This window comes from Mustela putorius, unplaced genomic scaffold (assembly GCF_011764305.1).
Source record: "Mustela putorius furo isolate JIRA1106 unplaced genomic scaffold, ASM1176430v1.1 tig00000224_pilon_pilon_pilon, whole genome shotgun sequence".
In the NCBI taxonomy this organism is placed as follows: Eukaryota; Metazoa; Chordata; class Mammalia; order Carnivora; family Mustelidae; genus Mustela; species Mustela putorius.
In genome coordinates, this window is record NW_025421321.1 from 10,649,899 (window position 1) to 10,674,382 (window position 24,484).

Below are 24,484 nucleotides of genomic sequence, written 5' to 3' on the forward strand. Positions count from 1 at the left end.
AAACAAATAAAAGGAAATGATCTGAACTGTTTTTACTACATTTTTCATTGGCTTTTTTTTTTTTTTTAATTCTAAAAATAAATAAGTCTTTTAAAGGGAGTTGATTAAAAAGGTTCATTTCCTGGGAATGTTATGCATCTGCAATAAATAATAAATAATATTGTAGCAGTTGGCTGCCTCCACTTTCATACAAAATAAATAAATACATTTGGTGACATACATTTGAGGAGTGTGATTCTTATAATTTTCACGGAAATAAGGAATAACTTTACAGATGATAGAGATTTTACCATCTGCTAGTAACAACAACAAAAATAACACAGCTCATAGGACGAGGCTCTTACTGAGTCTAACATATATATTGGCATGCCAGGAATTTTCTACAACTTTAGTCAACCATCTCCAGGGAAGCTGACCTGACTTTCAGCCTTTGTTTCTAAAGCAAATGGCATGGTCTTTACTTGCTTGAATGGCAGAGAAGGGAAGAGGACTGAGTTTTAATGGTGAGAGATCAAGAGAAAGGCACTCTCTGGAATTGTAAGTATCTGCACAGATTTCACTGGTAATTAGTGGAATGGTGACTCACTGTCGAGAAGATACTGTCTTTATGCATTAAAACATTTAGTGTTGGTAGAAAAGATAAGAGTTTCAGATGCTTAGAGAAAGATGGCAGGTGGCAAGTCCAGACTTTCTCTACAATGACATTTGTTTTAAGCAGATGACATTTTAGTTTCCAAGGCCTGATGTGACAGGTGGGAGTTGTGGTTCTAGTGGAGGAGAGGGAGTCAGGTGGGTCACCATCGGCAAGAGTTAAATGTTCAGTGAAGGCGACAGAGCTGCCTTCCAAGGAAGGAAAAGAGAAACCAAAGGGAAGGCATTGAAGAAGTACTGGCTCTCTCTTTGGGTTTCCTTTGCTCTATTCTGGAGAAGGTGGGGATGGTTGTCATTTTTGGTCTTTCTGGTTTCATCTGGTGGCATGGAGGGTACTGCAGGCACAAGCATCATGGCAATCCCATAAAAGATGACCAGTGCAGTTCTATTAGCAGGCTATATGTGGGTGGTCCTGGGGGTGTTCAGTCCTTCTTAGTATGAGAAGCTATAGTCTGGGTGTGAGGCAGAGCCTTGTTGGAGAGCTTTAGCAGCAGGGGTGTGTATCTTGGAGTGCTTTTGGTTACCTTTAAGTGGATTGGGGAATGAGGCAGATTTAACTAAAGAAGAGCAGCTTTCCTCTCACCTCCAGCTTCCCCATATTTTGAAGTGATTCTTACTGTAACCCTGACCTTGAAAGTGTAGCAAGTTTGATAGCTGCCTAATTGATGATGGCTTTTAGTCTAATGCTAAACATCTTCACCACGGGGGGAAGTAGGTAGAGTTTATGAATTTGTTTTCATTGCTAAACTCTACATGGTTCCTCCTTTTTTGGTTACACCTCCTATTTGGACCTTGTTTGGACCCTGATGTCCTATGTCTTTCCCCTTGGCCTTTGGCAGAAGGGCTGACGAGCTCATCATGCATGTTAAGATATTAAGGGCTGATCAGGTTAAAGTGTTTCCCCTTCTTGTGGTGTCTACATTTCTTTCAGGGGTGAAGACATCTTAAACCAGAGGAATGACTCTCTAGTTGTGGAATTTCAGTCATCAGCCAGCAGATGCAGGAGGTACTATTTTGGGCATGGGGACCTCTCAGAAGCCCTGCAATCATCCTTAATGACCACCTGCCTGCTCCATGTCACATAAGGCCACTTCACGCATCACACCAGTTTTGTGTGTATGGTTGGTTTGACTTGCCCGAGGATAGCGAACATGTTTGTGGAAATCTCTGTGCATGGAGTTCTGCACACTAGATGCTTCCCAGATGTCCGCATGTGTCGGAGAGGGGAAGAAAGGCAGTGCATGCAATGCAAGCTTATTTTTCTGACTGCAGATGCTGGTATTGGCCCCAAAGGGAGCAAGTTCATACTAAAACTCAAATCCACTTCTTGGTTAAAGCTCACTTCATGCCCATCCACAGCATGAGTTGTGTGTCATCAGAGTGGTCTCCATTTGAAATCCATGGAATGTTCATGAAAGATCTGGGGTTTCATACTGCAAATGTTCACAAGCAGGGCAGGACCATTTTAGCCTCTTCATTTAGCCTCTTCTTTGAACTGGAAGACTGGTTCTGGGAATAAGACTCATTTTCATTTTCTGCCTCCCTTCTGCCAGTTGCCATCACCATAGCCACCCAGAGAATTCATAGTGATGGCGATGTTGGAGCTGTGAGCCTCTCAGTTGGTAAGGCTGTGGCTGCAGCCTCGGTTTATGTCAAGGTCACTGGTTGGATTCCCCAATCTAATAACCTTGGGTAATGTACTAAAGATGAATTAAAATGCTAATAGGTGACATGTTCTGGGTATTTTAACATTGCCTAATCTTAAATTTAAATGAAATGCCTTAGGTGTTCTCACAGCCTCGCTGGAAGTGCATTTAGCATTGCCCCTTAGCGAGTTTAAAGTATATTCTGTCCACCCGGACAGAGCTAGAAGGATAAGCAGTATTTGTTTTATGATCATTTTATTTGTGTCCTCTACAGCTACATGACACGATATCCTCTCTTGTACTCGAGATAGCAGTTTAGCTAAAACAAAACACTCTTTTCTTATGTTTCGGTGAACCCACAGCTCCTTTCATTATTAACAACATTTAAAAGCAATACATTGGAGTCTGGGCACCTATAGCTCTTCCAAAGCCATTTTGTAGATTACCTTCATGTTTAAACCTTACAATGCCATTTAACATCCCTGTTTTATAATGAAGGCACTGGGGTGCAGAGAGATGGTGTGGCTTTTCCATCATCATATTGCTGGTATGGGAGAATCACAGTCAGTAGGCAGCTGTCCTACCTCCCAGCTCAGGTGTCTATACAGTAGACCAGGTGGGAGCTCAAAGCAAAACAAGGTCACTTAAACCAAATGCTTCTGCTAGGAAATGAAGACAATGCTCATTCTAAGGGGCACATCAGTTCTCCGCTGAAGCCAGATTTCTTTATATACTGAGCTGAAAAAACAAGTGTATTTCCTTCCTTCAGTAAACGGGTCACTTCCTTATTATTAGTTGAATTAGCCCTTTTACTTTCTCCTTATGAGGGGGAAGGAACATTATTTCTCTCTTAGTCCTCCCAGTTATCTGGTGTCTGGTCACTTCATAATTGTATTTTGGGAGAATAGATATTAATTTTCTTTAACAAAAAGGCTGAGATCCTTGATGAAACACCATAATTCAATTTCCGTTCTCTCCCTGCGTTGCCTGCACCCCTTCCTCCTGGCACATTTTTCATAGTTAGGAGGAGTGATAGTGTCAAATGTATCAGAAGGAAGAATTGATTCAGTAGTAGTTTGACGACTTGACTGATTAACAGAGATCAGAAGAAGGCTCATAACTGTGAAAACCATTGCAGCATGGAGTTTTAACAGCTCTTTAGGGAGCTAGTTAATGAAAGAATCACTACAGAAACAGCCATGCAAAAGAAAAAAAAGAAAGAAAGAAAGGCAAGAACAGGAGCATTCCCATATAACACTCAGAGGCTTTGTCATAAGGGGAAAATATGCTCATAATTCCTATTTACACTTTGCTGTAATTACCGTCTGCCTTAAGATTACTTTCAGTCTTCTCCTGTCAAAGTTGCTTAGATATTTCCTGTCTTACATATCAGGCAAAGTGGTCTAGTACTGGTTGGAACTTGCCCTAAGGGTTTTTTTTTTTGCTCCTGAAGAATGTAATTATCAGACACCCAAGCTCCTACTGCTTGATTATACTGGCTCTAATCTGATCCTTGTTCTCCCTATCACGGCCATTCGTCCATGACCCAGACTTCTGTGCTCAGGTGAATGTTCCACTGAGCTTTAGCCTTTAACTTTTTCCTATGTGGTTGTTCTCTTTTCTTTCTCCTGATGCAGTGTTTATGAACCAGACAGAAATGTGTTACGGAGGAAAGAACGAGAAAGAAGAAATCAGGAAACTCAGCAAGATGATGGCACGTTTAATTCGAGTTACTCCCTCTTCAGTGAACCTTACAAGGTAGATGGTTTTCAGTTGTTCATCTTCTCCCTCACTTGCACCTCTCCCCCTGTGATGGCAATCTCTCCTGGAAGAGTCGACTAACCAAACTTCAGTTGCTTTTCTGCCTGTTCAGCTCTTTAGGGAGCCACTCAGCCACTCAGCCACTCAGAATGAGGTCTTCTCCCACAAATCTTGGCATCCAGTTCACACGACTTGACTGCCTGTTCCTTCAGTAAAATGTAGCTTTTGCTTAATAATGAGAGCTGCTTGCTGTGATTTTTATCCATAGTGTAGACTTCATTTCTGCATTGATTTTCAAAGCCAATGCCACTTGTAATTTTTTAAAAATCTACGCTATTAGGAAATAAAAAGAGGTTGGGTAACCTATTTGCCCCACATGGGTCATGCTGCAGTCAGGCTACCTGATGGGGTAATGAGAAAAAAAACTGCTGGATTGTTTCTCATTTACACCAAAGGCCAGAGATACAAGCTGTCTCCCAAAGCAAAAGGCCTGAGATTTCACTGAGGCCTGCACAGAACCTTGGGTAGTTTAGGCAGGTGGCTCCTTGCACATCAAGCCCTGTGTGCATTTTAAGTTGTATGCTGACTTCTTCTGCCTATCCCTCTGGGTTTCTGGCAAGAATCATTATATATTTAGAAATTGTCAGCAGAACAATTTGAGCCAAATTTGAATTTTCAAGAAAAGCTTCCAAAGGGACTATAAAAAAGAGAAGAAATCCCAATCCTGGAAAGCCTCAATCCCAACAGTTTTGCAAAGCTGCGGTGGTTGTTTCCCTGATATCTGTAGCGGCATCACACTGCCACGGGTAGGTTCCCTTTTGATGCAGTCTGAGGCTCTTAACGGCTTCCTGGTCCTGGTGCGATGCAGTGTGGACAGACTTCAGAGATGGCGACTTTGATTTCATCTCCCAGCTCTCATTCTGAATGTGACAGTCCTGACTCTGTGAGCCATCAAGGTACCTCCCCGTGGTCTCCTGCGTTTCTCTTCTCTCTAACAACAGGGTGCTTGTTGTGTTTTTCTTTCTCCAGACGAACAAGGGGGATGAGCTCTCCAACAGGATCCAGAATACTTTAGGCAATTACGATGAAATGAAAGACTTTTTAACTGATAGATCTAATCAGAGTCATCTCGTGGGTGTTCCCAAACCTGGGGTTCCTCAGGCTCCTGTGAACAAGATCGATGAACATTTTGTTGCAGATTCAAGAGCCCAGACCCAGCCCTCATCTGTCTGTAGCACAGCTTCTTCCACACCAGCAGCTGTCCCCACGCAACAGAGTAAGAGGGGCACCATGGGCTGGCAGAAGGCTGGGCACCCGCCATCGGATGGTCAACAAAGAGCAAGTAAGCACGGACACAGATTGCTTGATTTGAACAGATCTGCTAACCCAAAGAACCATAATAAAAAACCTAACCAGTCTGTGTCCAGCCCCTCATCCTCATCTTCCTCTTCTTCTTCCTCTTCTTCTTCCTCTTCTTCTTCTTCCAACTCAGCACAACAAGGCTCTCTCAGGACCTTGCTTGGAGATGGTGTTGGCAGACAGCAGTCACGAGCCAAACAAGTGTGCAATGTAGAGGTGGGTCTTCAGACCCAGGAAAGGCCACCTGCTATGGCAGCCAAGCACAGCAGCAGCGGACACTGTGTTCAGAATTTTCCTCCATCCCTGGCTTCAAAACCCAGTCTGGTCCAGCAAAAACCCACCGCATATGTGCGGCCGATGGACGGCCAAGATCAGGCTCCTGATGAGTCTCCAAAACTTAAATCATCCACAGAAACCAGTGTGCACTGCACGTCGTACAGGGGAGTCCCAGCCACCAAGCCAGAGTCCGCCAGAGCCAAGACCAAGCTTTCCAAGTTCAGCATCCCCAAACAAGGAGAGGTGAGTCTCTTGTCAATGCCAACTACATACATCTGAGTAGTTCTCAGTGATGACTCGGCAGTTATAAATCCAGTGCCCATGTTTCTTAATTTTCAGTGTGTGAACGACTTCATGTGGTAGGATTTGTAGCCATTGCTAAAGGAGGTTATACACATAAATAATGATTTCTTAAAATATCAAATTGATTACCACCATTTTTTTTTTAAGTTCCAACATATTTGGTTATGTGTCTGTGTTCATCCGGGAAGGAATTTCCTTCAATACAGTTCATGGGATTTTGTGTGTGTGTGTGTGTGTGTGTGTGTGTGTGTGTGTGTGTGTGAATGGGTCAGAGTCGACATGGATATTATATATTAAGAGTAGAAGTATTGTAAAAAAGAGGTTAATTTTTATGTAAAAGAGTTCAGAAGTTTAACATTTTTGTCAGTTTTGAAATGTTCCAAGACATAAAGGAAACCTTATAATGATTTTTAAATTAATTGTTAAATGACTCAGTATTGAATATGGTGAATAGTCAAATGTATCAGATGTCTCATCCATATTGTAATACCTAAAATTCAGGTTAATTGATGTTAATCAAGTAAGGACTCGCCTTGTCCTGTGAAAATAATCTTAGGTTATATGAAGAGAGTGAAATCTTTTAGTTCAGATTCTTGCATCTTAAATTTAATCTGAAGTGTTTATTTATTGCATTACAAAATGTGTAGACTAGATGTGTGGAATATGAGAACTCAAAAAGGCAAATCACATAATCGCAGAGGAAGCAAAGAGTCTAGTCTACTTGAACAGTAAATCTGGATGGAAAATGAAGTCTTGTTTTAGAGAAGCACATTTCCTCCTATATTCCAAATTGATGGCACTTGTCAAGAGCATATGAAAAAGCATACATGCACATTTTTTGTTTGTTTGTTTTGCTATGATGTGGTATACTAACCAACATAAAATGTGAATTCTAGAGCATTGGACTTAGGAACCATTCAGTTTCTTTTTCCTTTTTGACATACTCGGTTTTAAAGATGGAATAATACTGTGGCTAGCATATTCTTTGTATCTTAATTTGGTTTAATGACCAAATAAAAACACAAATGACTTGATATTTTTTGTTGGAGTCTGACAAGGCTGAACTTAATAATTTATGAGCTGAGCTCTCACGTCAGAAAGCACTGTGCACCAATTGGGAGATCAACATATTGCCCTTAGAGAAGATGTATTTTTTTAAATTCTGAGATGTTTACACAGGTTCTAATGAAGAAACTAAGTGACATGTACATCAGTAACTCCTTTTGATCATTCATTTATGATGGATCCCATAAAGTATTCCTAGGAATTAATAGAAGCAGCATATAATTTCTGCTAGCATTTGTGGTTTGAAAAGTTTGTGGGAAACGCGTATTAATATCCGCTTATAAAACTGAATTTATCAGGCCCTTTGATTTGTGTTATCATCATCAAATGACCTGGCAAATAAAACATGGCTTATCCTTGAACAGAGGTGGCTGTAACTACCAGGAATCCATTATAATTGTAATCCCAATTGATTCCTTGTTAAAATGATTTTTACGTGCCAGAGAAACTTCAAATTTATTAGGTAGTAATTCATTTATTTACTTTATAACCCAATGAGTTGATAAAGCCCTGGTTAAAAGCCAGTTTTTGATAACCAGTACAGCCTTATGCAGATAACAGTACAGTTTTCATTAGGCTTTTGGGTGTGTCATTAATAACATGGACATTTTCAGGACGTCCTTCCAAGACCCCAGATTGGGAATGACACATTGTACTACGGTTCGGTAATCACAGAAAGAGGGAAATGCCTGGGATAGAGAGTCATACCAAGAAAAATTAGAGCTTTTATACAGGAAGTGTTTCATTTCCCCCATGTAATGACATTTAGCCTGTCCACTTGCTTCTTCCTAATACTCTATACTGAATACGTTAAAGAGGCCAATCATGCATTGATAGAAAAGAGGTAAGAAGTGTTGCTTGCAGAACAAAGTTTTAATTGGCAGATCTGCTTTTTGTTTTGTTTTGTTTTCTTGGTGTTTTTATTGTAGGGGAGATAATACAGTCCTTATTTTAGCAAAAAATTGCATATTATGGAAAATATGATAATGTATATTTTGCAGCACTTGTGTGTTGCTGTCTAGTTTATTATAATAAGAAAATGACTCTTTCCCAGTTAGCAGTAGGATAGTATCTATAAGTTATATTTCCTATCCTTCAGACTCAAAGAGTTTGTTTTTTTGTTTTTGTTTTTAAGATTTTATTTATTTATTTGACAGAGAGAGATCACAAGTAGGCAGAGAGGCAGGCAGAGGGGGGGGGGAAGCAGGCTCCCCACTGAGCAGAGAACCCAATGTGGGGCTCAATCCCAGGACCCCGGGATCATGACCTGAGCAGAGGCTTTAACCCACTGAGCCACCCAGGCACCCCTCAAAGAGTTTTTTTGTTTGCTTGTTTGTTTTACAGTACTCCAAGAGATTAAAAAATATCTTTTGCGGGTATGTCACTCAGTGTTTATAGGGCATCCCTATAAAATCCACAGTCATAGCAGAGAAACTGAAGAATTTTATCAGCGAATCAGGTTTTACTTTTTGAGGGTACATTTGCTTTTATTTTTTGGAGAGAATAAAACAAACATGGCAAATAAGAACTATTATTTTAATTATTATTTTAACTATTGTTTTTTATAAACACAGATAGTACCTAGATGAAAATGTCCTCTTGATAGTACTGACATTAATTTCCAGTGAGGTAGGGAATGCATTTTTTTTAAGGGAAATTTACAGAGGCTGTGAACTAAAGGAACTTTTGTATGACTTGATTATAATTTCCCAGGACATTAGCTATAGAGCAAGATTTATGCCAGTGTAAAGGATTTGGGGGCTAGAAGGAAGTGTTGGGTAAAAATGATGTAAAGACAAAGGAGATGCAAATATAGCTGCGTATGGCATTGTGGAGGTACAGTACTCATAAGAAATCAAATCAATGACTAAATGCAATGTGATAGGGGAAATTAAAAAAAAAAGCTAAGACTTTTTCTGCCTGCAAGAAATTTTACATGAATTAAATAAATTAGACTCTATAGCACTTAGCTTTTAATATACAGTTTCTCTTATGTGCAGTCCAAACTAAATTTAAAATTGTCCTCCTAGTCCTAGAAAATTTCCTCACTTTCATAATCCTTGTAGTAGAAAAATCTTTGTTATTTTAAAAAATTGAGACTTTGTGAATCTCTTTTGCCTGATTTTAGACTTCATAAGTTCTTCATTCTTTTTCTTACAACATCTGCACTCTATCTGCTGCCATGGTGAATTATTTGTTATAATTCTTTAGTCTTCAATAATAGGTAATTAGTGTGGAAAAATTCAGTGCAATTTGATGTGGAAGTTAAAGACCTCAAGGGAGTTCTTTAACTGCTACACCTGTCTCCTGGCTGGTTTTTCCCAGCTCAGTTTTGTGTTTAATGAAAAACATATTTTTGTTATTATAGCTGAGATTTTTATTCTTGATGCCATCCCTCATTAAGTGAGCCTTCCCTGGAGTGCCACTCGGAAGGGTGACTAGTGTTAGGTGTGAGACAGAGACATAAGAAATGACTGCAGATGCATTCTACAACATTCTAGGGTAGGGAACACTAAATCTTATTTCCAGTTGAAGCAAATTTTTTTTTGTTTCACATATACACACAAAATAATTGTTTTGCCCTCAACATGTAATTCAAGATCCAGGCACTGGGGACCATTAACCTAGTGGGGCAGTTACAAGTTTTGTGGGACCGAAAATGTATACCATCTTGGGGTTTTTCTTCAGGAAAAAAGGAGTAGAAAATTATCTTATACTTGAAATTTTTTCAAAAACAAGTATTAACTCATTGCTAGAGACCCTCCTGAGGCCTTAGAGGAATCTTTGCTTAAGAGGCCCTGGAGCTTATGCATCATTAACTTCATGCCATATCTGTCTTTGGCTCATGGAATAATAAGAAATTGTTATTGAAATGATAATTTTAGATTTGAAAAGAGAGCTTTATATTGGCCCCAAACTTAAAAATATGTATGTATATGCTAGGTGATATAGGAAGGCAGAAATGGGACAATTCTATAGAAAAGGCCCAATATACAGTGCTGTTGAGACAAAATATGGGAATATGGGTCTCATGGGCCATGAAGTCAGTTTGTTTGGCAAGTTTCAGCTTCAGTGGTACTCTAAAACATAACCCATTTTAGTTTCTGTTTGTTATTAATTTAATAAGTAGCGGTGATTTAAGATGGCTCTTGCAGAGGAGCTCTGATGGCTGAGAATAGAACAGACCTAAAAAGCCAGGGAAGGAAGAGAGGAAAGCAGGGCCTGCTGCTCTTAAGTTTAGTCAGTGATAAGGAAGGAGACATGTGCATTTGAGTATCAATTAATAGACTGTATGTATATTAGGATTGTATGTATGTATATTCGTAGTGCTTGATAATTAATCCACAAGAACAGTGAAGCTGTTTTTTGGTTGATCAGAGTTTTATTTGTTAAAATAAGTAATTAAATAGTTTAAGGTGTATTGATTAATCAGTGTATTTACGCCAGGCACTTAAAAATCACCATTTATACCATGAATATGAGCAGAAAGATAAAGCACCGTGATTCCACAAAATAGCTTCCTAGAAAAGCAATTAACTGATTTTTTCCCCCTAAGTTCACAGAAGATAAATGATGTAGGCTTCCTATTTCCTGTCACTCTTGGTTACCTTTGTATGAAAATGGATTTCTTCCAAATTAAAGTCGGCACCAGCCTGTCGGACGGGAAAGGCATCTGCAGAGCAATGTGTACATTACATATTCATGCCAGTCTAAATTTCTTAATTACATTTGAGATATATAATGTTTTCAAATGGAAGTATGCTATCTGATTGCTCATTGATGAAACGAGGGTGTGTGGCCAGGCTGGAGGCTCGGTTTCCCTGTCTGTTGTGGTTTCATCCTCCCCATCATCATACCTCCGTCCCCCTTTACCCACTGCAGACTGAGGCCTCGTCCTGTGGGACAGCAGGGCTTAGTAACAGCACAGATGGTTACGCTCTGTGCTTCCTCCTTTCCCTGTAACGTAGGCCGTGCATTTTCTTAGCAAGAATGCGGGCAGCCTGCACCCCTTAGACTTGGAAGAGTGAAGACCCACAACTTTGATCTCAGATACTGGATGAAAGCACTTGTTTTCCATCCTACAGATGGGTCACTCTGAAGGTCATAATGAAGGCTGGCAAGTGGGAATGTTTCCAAATTTTTCGGTACTTTTATGTTCAGCTGGTGAGGCCCTAAAGGTAAAGCGCTTAGCCACTTAAAAATAGCTTCTGTTTCCATAACCCTTTATTGAAAACTCTGAAGAAAGCGTATTAAAATGTGTCTTGTGTAAAGGTGTCCGTGTCCTTTTCCATCCCCTTTCCTCTCTGGGCTCCTTTAGTTCATATTATAAAACCACATTTTCTAGCCATGAGGTAGGAAACTACTCCCAGGGATGTAGGTGTTGAGAGTGAGACCCAGAGGGAGGCCATTAGAAAGCCCCACTTTACTTTCCCTGTGTATTTTCTCAATTCCCATAAAGTTTCCTCTCCCAGAAAGCATCTGGCTGGATTATGGGACTATTTGCCCTTAAACTGCAACCTTATGTGTGTTGACTCCAAACCTGGGGCTAATCAAGAGTCCAGGCCTTCTGTGTTTGGAGTCACTAGAAGAGATGTTATGTGATCCAAGAGCCTCATCCACCCTGGAAAAAACATCGCTGCACAGTCCAATGACAAAAGCCTCTTGTTCTGTATTTCACCCGTTCATGCAAACTTTCAGATACACAGAGATACACAATGGCATGATGATGGCTCTGCCAGAGGCAGGTTCAAATCTTGGCTCTGCCACTCATTAGCCATGTGGCGGAGAGCAAGGAATTTGACTTCTCTGGGCCTCAGTTTTCTTATGTGTGAAGAAAATGATAATATCTATGTGGCAGAGTTACCAGAAAGAGGAGTCAATCAGTGAGTTCAAGAATGTCATGTGCTTAGCACAGTGACATGTAGTAAGCATTCAGTAAATATTAGCTATATATCGTTACTCTAACAATTTCTAATAGAAATACCTCTGAAACGACAAAAGTAAACAAGATAAAGAAGTGAGGATATTATTGGAACTGGTTTTGTGTGTGTGTGTGTGGGGGTGTGTGTGTGTATGACTGAGAGAGAGAGGTGGGAAGGAAAAGAAAAATGAAATTCTGAAAGTTCTTTTTTGTTTATTTGTTGGAAATAATGGCAATCTTGGAGACTGGGATCATCCTGGATTAACAGAGCAAAGGCTGAGTGACATGATACTCCCTTATTTAATGCTTAGTCCCCTCCCGAGATTTTATTGCCAAGCCTGGGGTCAAACGTTCTCTTTCTGTGGGCTTTCCTGAGCTATTTTTACCTGTAGTAGAACATACCACACTTGAGCTTTATTTCCAGTTAAATGAAATATGAAGTCAACAAAATATGGACTAAGGAAAAGTATTAAAATTTTCAGGAAGTAAGTATTTAGAATGACTCAGTGAAACTGATCTCTTTGAAGCCACACAGTATTAAATAACATGTTTAACTGGGCCGAGCAGAAGACTCACTTACTACCTGATTAACCAGCATTAGCAGTGCCTTTATAGAGGAGAGTGCAGGGTCCCTGCTGCTACTCACACATTCCATCCTGTAGCTGCACATGCGACAAGCCTTCTGCGGCCACCCCTGGACACAGCAGTTTTTTATTTTGGCCAAAGGTCAGGCTTTAGGATCAACAGACACTTGCATGAGGGGTACTGACTGGGACCTATCTCTGTATAATTGGTCTGATTTTAGAACAGAATGAGGAGTGTGTTTTCGGGAGCTAGATTGTCTGACTTGGACTCTTAGTCCCTTGGCTCACCAGATGACCCTGTGTCTCAGTGGAATCATGATTGTACCTTTATTGTGCTAGGACTGCCGTGAAAAAGTACCACAAATTGGTTGGCTTAACACAACAGAAATTATCTCACAGTTCTGGAGGCCAGAGCCCTGAAATCAAGTTGTTGGTAGGGTTGGTCTCTTCAGAGGGTTGTGAGGGAGAATCTGTCCAGGCCCTCCTTCCCTGGCTTGAAGATGGCTGTCTTCTCCCTGCATCTTTACATTGTTTTCCATCTATGTGTACGTGTGCCTACATTTCCTCTTTTTTGTAAGGACATCAGTCATTCCAGATTAGAGCACTCCCCCAAATGACTTCATTGTTAACTTGATTAACTCCATAAAGACCCTATCTGTATCTAAAATTTAAAATTGTGAGGGACACAATTCAATATAACAGTACCTGATAGCATTTGATAGCATTTTTTATGACTACTTAATAGATGTACAGTGCTTAGAATAGTGTGCCTGGTACATAGTTAGCACTTACAAATCCATAACAATAATAACCTGTGATTATTATTATAATTATTTATATAGTTCTCTTTACCTCACATTTACTTGCTAATGTGCTCAGCCCTGGATGGTTTTAGGGTTCAGAATCTGGAAATTGAGGTGAGGTGATGAATTTCACTAGACTATGAAGCAGTAAAAACAAGGATTTTGTTTTGTTTTTTACTGCTTTGTTTACTGAAGCGTCTTTAACTATACCTGGCACATAGTTTGTGCTCAGTAGGTATTTGTTGAATTAGTTAACTTAAGGCTATGGGGTGAAGGAAGTCACTCCCCTCCAACCACTGACCTCCTGTCCTTGGGGCCTCAGTAATTCTTGCCAAACCTTTTATGAGAAGAGAAAAGCCAAACACTTCCAACATATAATTTATAGCTGCTGTTACAAAGAGAAATGGGAACCATATTTACTGATGTATGTAAACATAGCCCATGTAAAATAAACCAGAGAGCTATATGCTGGCCTGAGAAGCAAAAGCCTAAGTCAGCAGTGGCTCTGCCGAGGATGTTATGTGCTCTGCCTCTTTTTCCTTGCTCTCCTTTGTTTGGTTGTTGTGAGCAGGAGCCCTGGCCTAGGGGCGGTGTGTACGGTGCTGTGAATGTGCTGCAAGCAGATGCTTCTCTTCTCTGGCCACATGATGTGAGCTGTAGCACAGGGATGTGGGAATAAGGAGCGTGAGGAGAGGAAAAGGGGACAGTGTTGGGGGAGACCACATTTTCAGACTTCCTGCCCTGTGAATTAAGTTTTAGTGGATTTAAAATAGCCTGGTGTACATGGAGCTCTTAGAGGTACTCCTTGATGACAATGGATACTGATTCCCAGAATGGCCCTTTATCCCTATATGTCTTCTTGTGCTTCATGGATCTTGTTTCTGTCATGATTCCTATTCCACTTATTCATGGTAATGTTTTATTTCATAACCTATGCAAACATAATTCATATATTTACTCAGAGCTCTATTTATTTGTTGTCTGGGAGACATATCCTTCAGAAACATTGCCGGTTACATAGCATTTGGGTCCACATAGCCAGAGGCATGCCTTTAATACACAGTAAATGTTTGACTCCTTATCTGTGTGACAGAAGGCTAAGGAGTAGAAAATAGAAAAATGTGTGCATTCTGTTTTTGATCTGTAGAAGCCCTGGAAACAAATATGGATCAGCCGCTCCCCACCCCCCCATTCTTGGATGTCTTGACAGTCTCACAGAGAGAGAGAGCATGGGTGATGGAAGGTCTCCTCCAGACCTCCTGTGTTTGACTCCCCTCTGTGACATCCCTAGTGAGGCTCCTCCTGTGTTCAGCTCCCATAGCTAAGAGGGAACTTCCTACCTCCTTTAGGCAGCTCTCACCCTTGCTTATGCTGACCTACAAATCAACCTTCTAGTAACTTGAACTTCTTAGCTGCCAGTGTGCCCACTGGGATTTCACATTGCTAACTATTTCATTTGTGTTTGTGTTTTATTATCAGTTCCTATGGGTTTGGTCCTCTGGACAGTGCCTCCCTCAGGGTCACTCCGCCCTTTCCCAATGGCATCAGAGTAGCTTAAATACAAGTTTTCAGAGGAGCATTCCTTGCTTCAGCATTGCGTGTCTCACTTGCTCCTTTATCATTTTGGTTTTTACCCTTTTATGATTTGTGATAAATATTATGGAAAAGAGTAAACGTTATTGGGTTCACACCCATAAAGGAGTGCAGACGGGTTTGAAAGATAGGGAGCAGGTTGCACTATTAAAAAGGTTAGTTAAGGGGCTCCTGGGTGGCTCAGTCAGTTAAGTGTTTGCCTTCAGCTCAGTCATGATCCCAGAGTCCCAGGATTGGGCTCCACATAGGGCTTCCTACTCAGCAGGGAGCCTGCTTCTCCCTTTGCCCCTCACCCCGCTTGTGCTCTCTCTCTCTTTCTCCCTCTTTCTCAAGTGCGCGCTCTCTCTCTCTCTCAAATTAATAAATAAATGAAGTCTTTTAGAAAAAAGTTAAAATAATCCTCATTAAGAAAGTGAGATTTGAGCAAGAAGAAGGTGAGGCAAGATTAGCAGGAAGGTATCTGGACAAAGAAGGAGTTAGCTGGAGTAGAGTGGATAGCTCAGCAAAGGCCCAAGTGAGAACATACCTCCTCACCCTGTGACACCAACAGGACAGGGCGCTGGTGCAGAATACACAAGGAGGAAGGAGGCAGGAGAGGAGCCCACATCACATAAGTCCTTTAGGCCCCAGCAAGGATCTTGGTGTTACTGTGAGTGAGAAGGGGGAGCCCTTGAGGAGTTCTGAGCACAGTGTCATGGTCTGACTTGGGTATTACAAGGATTGATCTGGCCATCAGTGTTGCGAATAAACCATGATGGGACAGAGGTGGAAGCAGGAGATCACTTGGCAGATTATTTCCCTAATCTGGGGGAGAGGTGATAGCAGTTATGGGAATTAGGTGATAGCAAAGATAATGAGAAGGCTGGATTCTGGATATATTTTGGAGGAGAGTCGGTAAGAATTGACTGGTTGGGTGACAGATGGAGAGGAATTGAGGACAAATTTTTGACTTCTACCTTTGACCGAAAGATAGAAGCTGGTTTCAGCTGAGATGGGAAAAATGATATATGAAGCAGGTCTTTGAAGAGAAGTGCAGGAATTCATTTAAGCTTATTGAGTTTGGGGTGTCCAAGTGGACCTGATGAGTACACATGCACATTGGAGCCACAAATGTGGAATTTGGTAGAGAAGGAAATATATATCTGGGCTGGAAGGTATAGATTTGGAAGTGGTCAGCATATGTGTGGTAATTCCTTAAGGCTGGATATGGTCACTCAGGGAGTGAGTGTGGCTAAAAAACAGGGCTGAGACCTTATGCATCCCTACATCAGGGGATTACTGAGAAGGGGCCAGCAAAGGAGACAGAAAAGAAGGGATCAGTCAGTAGGAAGAAATCAGTACTGTGTCTAGGAGACATGAGGAGAGAGGTATCAAGAAGAGAAGGGAATTACCGATTTCAATTCTGCCGATGATGGATTTAGTAACATGAAATTCATCAGTTACTTCAAAGAGTGTTTTGTGGGCCCAAGTCTGAGTTTAAGAGAAAATCAAGAGGAGGAATTAAAGACATTACATATAGACAGTTCTTTCTAGAAGTTTTGCAGCAAGGGGCAGGAAAGATTTTTGAGAGTAATATGTCTTCATTATAAAAATTCAGGTAAGATTAAGAACGTAAAGGAGAAAAACTCACAGTTCCTGCAGTCTGGAAATAGTCACAATTAACATTTTGGTGTGGATTCTTCTGGTTTTTTTCTATACTTAGACCTTCTTTACTGAATCAGGATGAAGTTATCATATATAGTTATTTTCCCAATTATTCTCCTTGCATGATATAACCACTTTGCCATGTCACTGAACAGTCTTTGGCAACATTCACTCTATGGTCTTTGCATCTCATTTAGTTGAGAGTTTCAGTAGTTTTTATCCTATGCAGATACCATAATTTATTACAGAATCCTTTTGTTAGGCATTTAAGCTGTTTTCAGTTTCTTTGCACTATTGTAAATTACCAAGTTATGAGTTTTTTAACATTAAGAAAGTGCACCTTTAAAAAATATACTGTAAGCAGTTCTCCCAGTTCCTTGATTAACTTTTGCTTATAATGTAGAAATTAAATTTTGTATCTTTCTTCCTTTTTAATTATGGTTAAAAAGGCTATTTCCATAGATACGTTAAAAAGTTAAATCTAATGTATAAAACCATAAAGGAACTAGATGAAAAGTTAGCCATCTGGAATTTATTTTAATATAAGGTAAGCCTTCACTTACTTGTTTATTTTTCCCCACAGTCATATTCCAGCATAAGTGATGACTCAGTCTGCCTTTTCTTTATAATTCAGTATGAAAAAAAGATAAATACTCCATCTTTGTGGAATTGTGAGGTAGCTGCGGGTGGGGATCTTACAGTGTAATTTCTTGAGAGACTGGAAATCTTAAATCAAAATGCTGTAGCCTTTCTTCAAGAGCCTGGCCTAAGTCATGCCACTTCCACAGTCTGCTCCAACCATCAAAGAGTTTCCTTTCTTTTAAGTTCCTATAGGGTCCATGCGTGTTATATTACCATGTATTATTATTTGCTGTTTTGCCTGTCTAGTGTCACAAATACATTGGAATCACCTTGAGCACAGGCGCCGCTTCTCATCTGTTTGTGCCATTATTAGAAGAGGGTTCTATTAGATCCAGTACTTAATTATCTTGTCCCTGAGGTTTGGACTTTGAGTTTTTACACCTGAAAAACAAGGACAAATATGCTATAACTGGTTTGAATGATGTTAGGTAGATCAGTGACAGAAATAAAGACTAGAATGAAATGCAAGTATAGCATATAATCTGACCCAGGCATCATCCCCATCTACCTACAAGACCTCTTGCTGTTTCCTATGCATGCCATTTCCTTTCATAAATTCCTGGCTTGGCTTATGCCTGGAGTACTACTCTTTCCCAGTTTGCCTGCCAGGTTCCTCCTTCAGGTCCAGTTCCTCTTATAAGAAATGATAATAATATTTAGAAATTATAAAGTCACTACCCAGAATTGATTGTTATTAATGTATTGGCATGTTTGCTTTCCATCTTATTCTTCATATTTTTCTGCTTACCTACTCATTGTTTTTGTTAACATGTTATATGCTTTTTCAAATTATCTAAATAATGAAGAAAAAACAAATTTAAAAATCAAGTCAAATCCTACCATCCAGAAAAAAATTCCACAAATATAAAATGAATTTCATTCCAGACAATATTTTTTCTTTTTTCACCTTTCTCTCTTCTTATATTTCTTTAGTTTCACCAAATTTGAAGATTCTCTTGGGCTTCAGTATATATATTCTTCAAATATGCCCATCCTGTTACTTCTTGAAAATAGTTTGCTCTGTCTGTTTGAATACCTAAAGAATTATTTCTTTAAACTTCTGCAGCTTAATCAAAATATGTCTCAATATTGAGCGTTTCTTGAAACATAAATTGCTCTTTCAATTTTTCCAGATTAGTACATTCTTTCAGTTCAGGGAGTTTTGTTTTGATTCGGTTTGTTTGTTTGTTTTGTTTTTATTAAGTGTTTACACACATTGTTTGCACACACTCTTCTTGATTTACCTCTCAAGGAATTACTCTTGTAATTACTCATCTTTGTCTTTCTTATCTATTAGTTTCATTCTAATTGCTTTGACCTGTATTTTTTTTCACCTGTATTCACTACTGTTTTCCTAAGCCTCTTCTGCAGGTCGATGATCAATTCTTGATACCTATTCTATTTCTTACTATGTTGATTTTTTATTTATTATTTATTTATTTATTTAGTTAGTTAGTTAGTTATTTTATTAACAAAAACTTGTGCCGCCGCGATTACTTTTTTTTTTTTTTAAAGATTTTATTTATTTATTTGACAGAGAGAAATCACAAGTAGGCAGAGAGGCAGGCAGAGAGAGAGAGAGAAGGAAGCAGGCTCCCTGCTGAGCAGAGAGCCCGATGCGGGACTTGATCCCAGGATCCTGAGATCATGACCTGAGCCAAAGGCAGCGGCTTAACCCACTGAGCCACCCAGGCCGCCCCCCCCCGCGATTACTTAAGTCATTCTCTTCTAAGAATTTGTACAGTTTTACTTCTCAGTTTAATTTTATTATTTGTAAAATTAGTTTATTGTTCTAATTCAGGGTTTTATTTTTCATGAGAAAGTTAGAAATCAGGCTTTTCTTCTCTTTTACTATATAATTTTGGATCTTCCAATTAATGGACATTTTCTAGTACCAAAATTCTCAGAAGAAAAAAGAAGTATGAACATGGTGCTGTTTCATGTGAAGGATTCTAAAAACAGCAACTTAAAAACAAGATAAAAGCTTATTTTTCTTAAATTATAGATCTGAGGTAGAATGGTGGTTCTGGTCTGTGACATCCTGTCATGGACTTAGGTTCCTTTCATTCTATAGCTCTACCATCTGTAAGAGTGCTACACTTGTCCACCTGATCCAAGATGGCCCAGGTTCCTTTTGAGCCCTCAGGAAGAGGAAAGGGAAGGGGGAAGGCATATCTTGTTCTTCAAAGTTTCAACCTAGAAGGACCACAGACGATTTTCCCTCACATCTCATTGATCTCAATTAGTTACCTGGCTGTCTTAGCTTTGGGGAAGGCTGAGAAATCCATCCAGACTTTATGCTGGGTCACCATGTGTTCAGATAATTTTTTTTTTGTGGATAAAGGCATGAATAGATATTAGGGGAAAAAAGCAGCCTCCGCCCTCTCGTACTTATTACTTTATATCAGTGGTTATTTAAGGGTTTGTCTCATGATTTTTGTGAGCCTTTCAAAAGAAGGAATCCTTTTCTCCATCCTCATTTCCCCAGTGCCCGAGTCCCACATATAATAAGTTGTTCAATAGTTTTTTGTTAGATAGTTGTTTTTGAATTAAAATGACACAATCCATATAATTTTTTGAATTTCTGGATGAATGGGGTCTATAAACTCATAAAGTGTTCTTGGAACATTATAGAAATTTTTGACAAAGAGGACAGGGCTCCCTATTATATTATTCTAGTTTGATAATTGTCCCCGAAATCAATGATAGCTACAAAGTATATGAATTTGATTGAAGTAAGTATAAATATCACCAGTAATATAGGCTCTTCTTACTCAATATGAAAATGTCTTTGGATAATAAGTGGATTCCTATCTAAATTCATGAGTTTTCTTATGACATTTGGGTTAAGCCTGAAATGGATTAATCTTTTTCTGATAAAGTCTCATAAGCTGTGATTTCTCTGGTGACCACATTTAATTAGATATTAAATAAACTGCTTATCTTTATACCAACAGGTTTTATGACAGCATTTTTTTCCTGAGCTGTATTTCACAGATTAAGTAGCTAGCAGTAGTAAAAAATAAAATAAATTTTTTTGGTAACCATAATATCCTTAGATTAGAAATTAAAATATGCCACTTTTTAAATGAAAAATAAATATCCAAGCTTAGATTTAAAGAACAGAAATGGTAAGATAGTTTAAATATATATACATTCAGTGCAAGTAAATTCACGTTGTTTTTCTGAATACTATTTTACCCCTAGAAATTGGCTTTTTTTTTTTTTTTGTAGTGGAAAAAATTCCATTTAATCTGCAAAGGCTGAAACATTTTTGTGATGAGGCTCTGAAGGTTTTAATTAAAAACTTGAATTTTCTTTCTTTCCTTTTTTTAATGCTAGACATTACAGTAAGGTTCTCCAATTCCAGTATACCAATGACATCCTTACCTGTTTTTCCCCCAAGTGTTGGTGTGAAGAGGAGAGACTTGCAGTTCTTGTGGATGCTAATTTAATCTGCTGTTTTAGCAACTGGAACACCACAGAGATTGATTTGGAAACACCAGATGACCTTTTGTACAGATCAGAGCAGCAGACTTTCTGAGTTGCCTTCAGTACTGAGATCCAAAAGGAAAAAAAGATCAGCAGTTGTCAGATTGCCTAAAGGCATAAATTCTATAACAGGTTTAATTTTTCTCAGTTCTATTCTGTTTCCTAGAGCACAGCAAAGTTTTAAAAGAGACTGTTTCACTCTCCAGAAGTTTCTTTAGTTCCATCAAATTGAAAGTGAAATGATTTTTACTTTTCGTTGTCAGTCCCTTCACCTTCCCCAGTGTACTTCAAGTGACGGAGGCACAGGGAGAGTGAGTAGTGCAACCTTGCTGGGGCAAAAGCTGATGACTGCACTGGTCGACTGGGCTTCATCTGAAGTCCTGGCTCAGACTTAGCTGGCATATATCTCACTCAGATTTGGTATCTTCAGACCTTGGTGGTTAAAGGTTAAAGAGCATCCAGACTGTGGTGGTTTTTTGTTTTTTGTTTTTTTTACTGAATGCTTTCTGGGTATTTTTATTTTAATGGTTTAAACTCAGGTCGACCGCAATAACATGGTTCCAAGTTATTACTGGAACTTGATGTGCTGGGATCATCTTGGACTCCCTTTCTTTATCCATACCATCATATCTTGTTGATTTTTTTTGTTTTTTTACAAGTCTCTCATACCCTTCTAAATCTTAGTGCTACTTTCTTATTTAACTTTCACTTTGTTACTAGCTTTTCTAGCTTTTGAATGTTCATCTTGTCAACATCTCTTTAACAAGCTCTGAGTAGCACTGTCTGTTTAATTAACCTAAAGATCCATTCACCTCTTTCTCACCATCTGAAAATGGTGGACAGCTCCCTATTCCTTGTAGGATATGGAACATTTTATGGACAATAGTACGTTAAGGTAATTTGACTTCATAATGCCTTTAAAATTTTTTAACTGTGATGAAAAACACATAGCCTAAAATTTGCCATCATAACCATTTTTTAAGTACACAGTTCAGGAGCATGAAATATATTCATGCTGTTCTGCAGCAATATTTTATAATTCTTGAAGGTTTTATTCCCCTCTGTACTGAAGAAAAATGTAGATTCTGTTAAATCTAACATAGATTTTAAAGGATTCTATATTTGAAGGCTTAAGAACTTTATGCCAATCAACTGAAATAATGATGTGCAATTAAGTAGCGGCCGCTGTAGTCTTCCTTGACTTCAGTTATGATTGTGCTACTCACTTTTCCTTTCTCTGGTGTATCTCAAAAGAGCAAGGATGAGCTTCACTCATGTTTGGCCCTTAGTAACTTTTGTTGATTGGCTATGTGGGATGCTAAGACCATTGTTAATATGGTCTTTTCTTGACCATCTTTCCAAGAATAAAGGGTAGTTTCATGATGTTCTTTTCAATGAAACACAGTTCAACTACATCAAGAAAAAATGGCTAATATTGTTAACAGTCTTCCATCATAGCAATTAAAATGAAAAAGAGAACATGTGAAAGTTGGAAAATGCTTTTCTAATATCTGTTAATGATCTTATTTGAGTGAATTACTTGATTTCATTTGCATTCTTACATGCCTTAGAACCAAATGAAAGAGAAAGTTGGATTTTGAACCAATTTTTAAATAGTGGGCTAGTTGCAAATAGAACAACTCACTGCAAGTCTTTGGTCAATTCTCTGAATCTCTCTGGACTAAAGGTGTATTTAATTAGACTCTGTTCCAAAGATTTTGATTCCTTTACATGATGTACCAGTGACCAAAGTAATAATATAAAACAGTGTCAGGCTTAGCACTATATTTTGTTTCTGGATAATGCAAAACAGAACCTTTTACATTACAATAAAACCTTAAGATTATAATAAATTACAATAAAATCCCTTAAGATTATAGTATAAAAAATGTCACATAAGAGATCAATTAACTTTGCATTTTACACACTGAATTGTTGGTATTCTGGATTCTTACTCTTTTTGCCCTGTGCATTTTCCCCAGAGTTGGGAGGGGGATGCTTTATTCATTCCAATGATTTCCTAGACCATCTGTATGATTACAATTATGTATCTCTGGTCCTGGCCTTCCTTCTAAGCTGAAAGCCATATTTTTAACTGCTTGCTTTCTTTTTCTTCTTAATTTTTTTTTTCATTTGAGTATAGTTGACACACAATCTTGTCTTAGTTCCAGGTATGCACCGTAATAGTGCTTCAACTTCTCTATACATTATTCTGTATTCACTAACTGCTTTCTCAGTATGCCCCTATAGATGTTTTTGTAGGCACCCCATACTTAAAATGACCAGTACTGATATTGCCTTTCTGCAGAGCAGACTTGTTTGAAATTCTCTGTCTTGGTTAAAGGAGCACCTTCCCCTGGGTCTCTAGGCTAGAACCTTTGAAGTCATTCTCATTTGCTATGTTTCCATAATTCTACCTTTATTCTATCATGAATCACTTTTTTTTTAAAGATTTTATTTATTTATTTGACAGAGAGAGATCACAAGTAGGCAGAGAGGCAGGCAGAGAGAGAGAGAGGAGGAAGCAGACTCCCTGCTGAGCAGAGAGCCCGCTGCGGGACTCGATCCCAGGACCCTGAGATCATGACCTGAGCTGAAGGCAGCGGCTTAACCCACTGAGCCACCGAGGCGCCCATATCATGAATCACTTTTAATCTGAGATAGCCTCTTGTGTGGAGTGGCCATCCCTGTGTTTTGTCACCTATTGGAGTTTTGCTATGAAGCTCTTTCAAATTTAGTGCAACATCCACATCATTACCAGACATGAACTGCTAAAAAAAAATATTTTGCTAATGAAGAGGAAATGAAAAGGAACAAATAAATCTGATCATGTTACATTCTTGCTCCAATAGTTTTTTTGTCCCCCCACTTTCCTAGAGCAGCATTTTACCAAATGTATATTATGAATCTCTGAAAGGACCCTATAGGATGTAGCATTTTCTAAACTTATTGATCAAAAAGCATTTCGTTCTTTTGGGGTGTGTGTGTGTGTGTTTTCCCCCCAAAGTGACTGAGGGAATTGGTATTCTGAGAAACATATGCTAGAAAATACCCATTTAGAGATAAAACAAAACAAAACCAAACCTAACACTTAGACCTAGCATACAGCCTTGCCGATCTTATATCAGCTTACCCCTCTAGCTTTAACCTCATGACACTCATAAGCCAGGTTTCCTACGCTTTAGCTACCCTGAACTTGACGGCTGTGTTCCCACCCCCAACCCCGTACACAACATGCACCTTCCTGCCTTTATTCTTTTACCATCGGTTTTTCCATAGCAGACATCCACTCACCCCCATCAAGGTGACTGTCACTGAAGCTCTTGATCATCTCCTCTGTGAAACCTCTGCTCCTTGTGGAATGACTTGCTTTCTGTTTCTTCACAGAACTTCTTGTCTCTACCGGCTCCCCCCCTGCCACTGCCGCCCACCATGTATTAGCTATCCATTCATCTATCCGTCCCATTATGTTTTTATTAGGTTCACAGAGTTCTCGTTCATTAGTCTGTGAGCTCCTAGTCAGGCTAGTCCCCTGTTTTCCTCATCTTTACATCCTTGGCATAGAGTACAGTGCTTAAAATGCAGATACTTCATTAATTAATGTCCAATTAGATTTTTAAAAAAAAGGAAAAGCTTTAAAATATCACATAGCCGTTCTTTTTAACCAAGGATTCATAATGTTTATAAGCAAGCATTATCCTAGCCTAGAGTTTGAGAAAGTAATATACCTTGCATCTTACAGCC

At 39.1% G+C, this 24,484-nt stretch overlaps 1 protein-coding gene across 7 annotated transcripts in view; it reads left to right on the top strand.

Moving 5' to 3' along the window:
- The window catches only part of AFF3 (AF4/FMR2 family member 3), a 575,972-nt gene that overhangs the window by 125,918 nt on the left and 425,570 nt on the right, over positions 1-24,484 (top strand). For 4 of the 7 annotated variants that reach the window (XM_045077717.1, XM_045077718.1, XM_045077719.1 and 1 more), the window contains exons 3-5: positions 1,583-1,657; positions 3,935-4,055; positions 5,088-5,936. In XM_045077717.1, coding sequence (XP_044933652.1) covers positions 1,583-1,657; positions 3,935-4,055; positions 5,088-5,936 — 1,045 coding nt within the window. The remainder of the gene's footprint in view (positions 1-1,582; positions 1,658-3,934; positions 4,056-5,087; positions 5,937-24,484) is intronic. The other 3 variants (XM_045077722.1, XM_045077723.1, XM_045077721.1) reach the window with 2 other exon arrangements.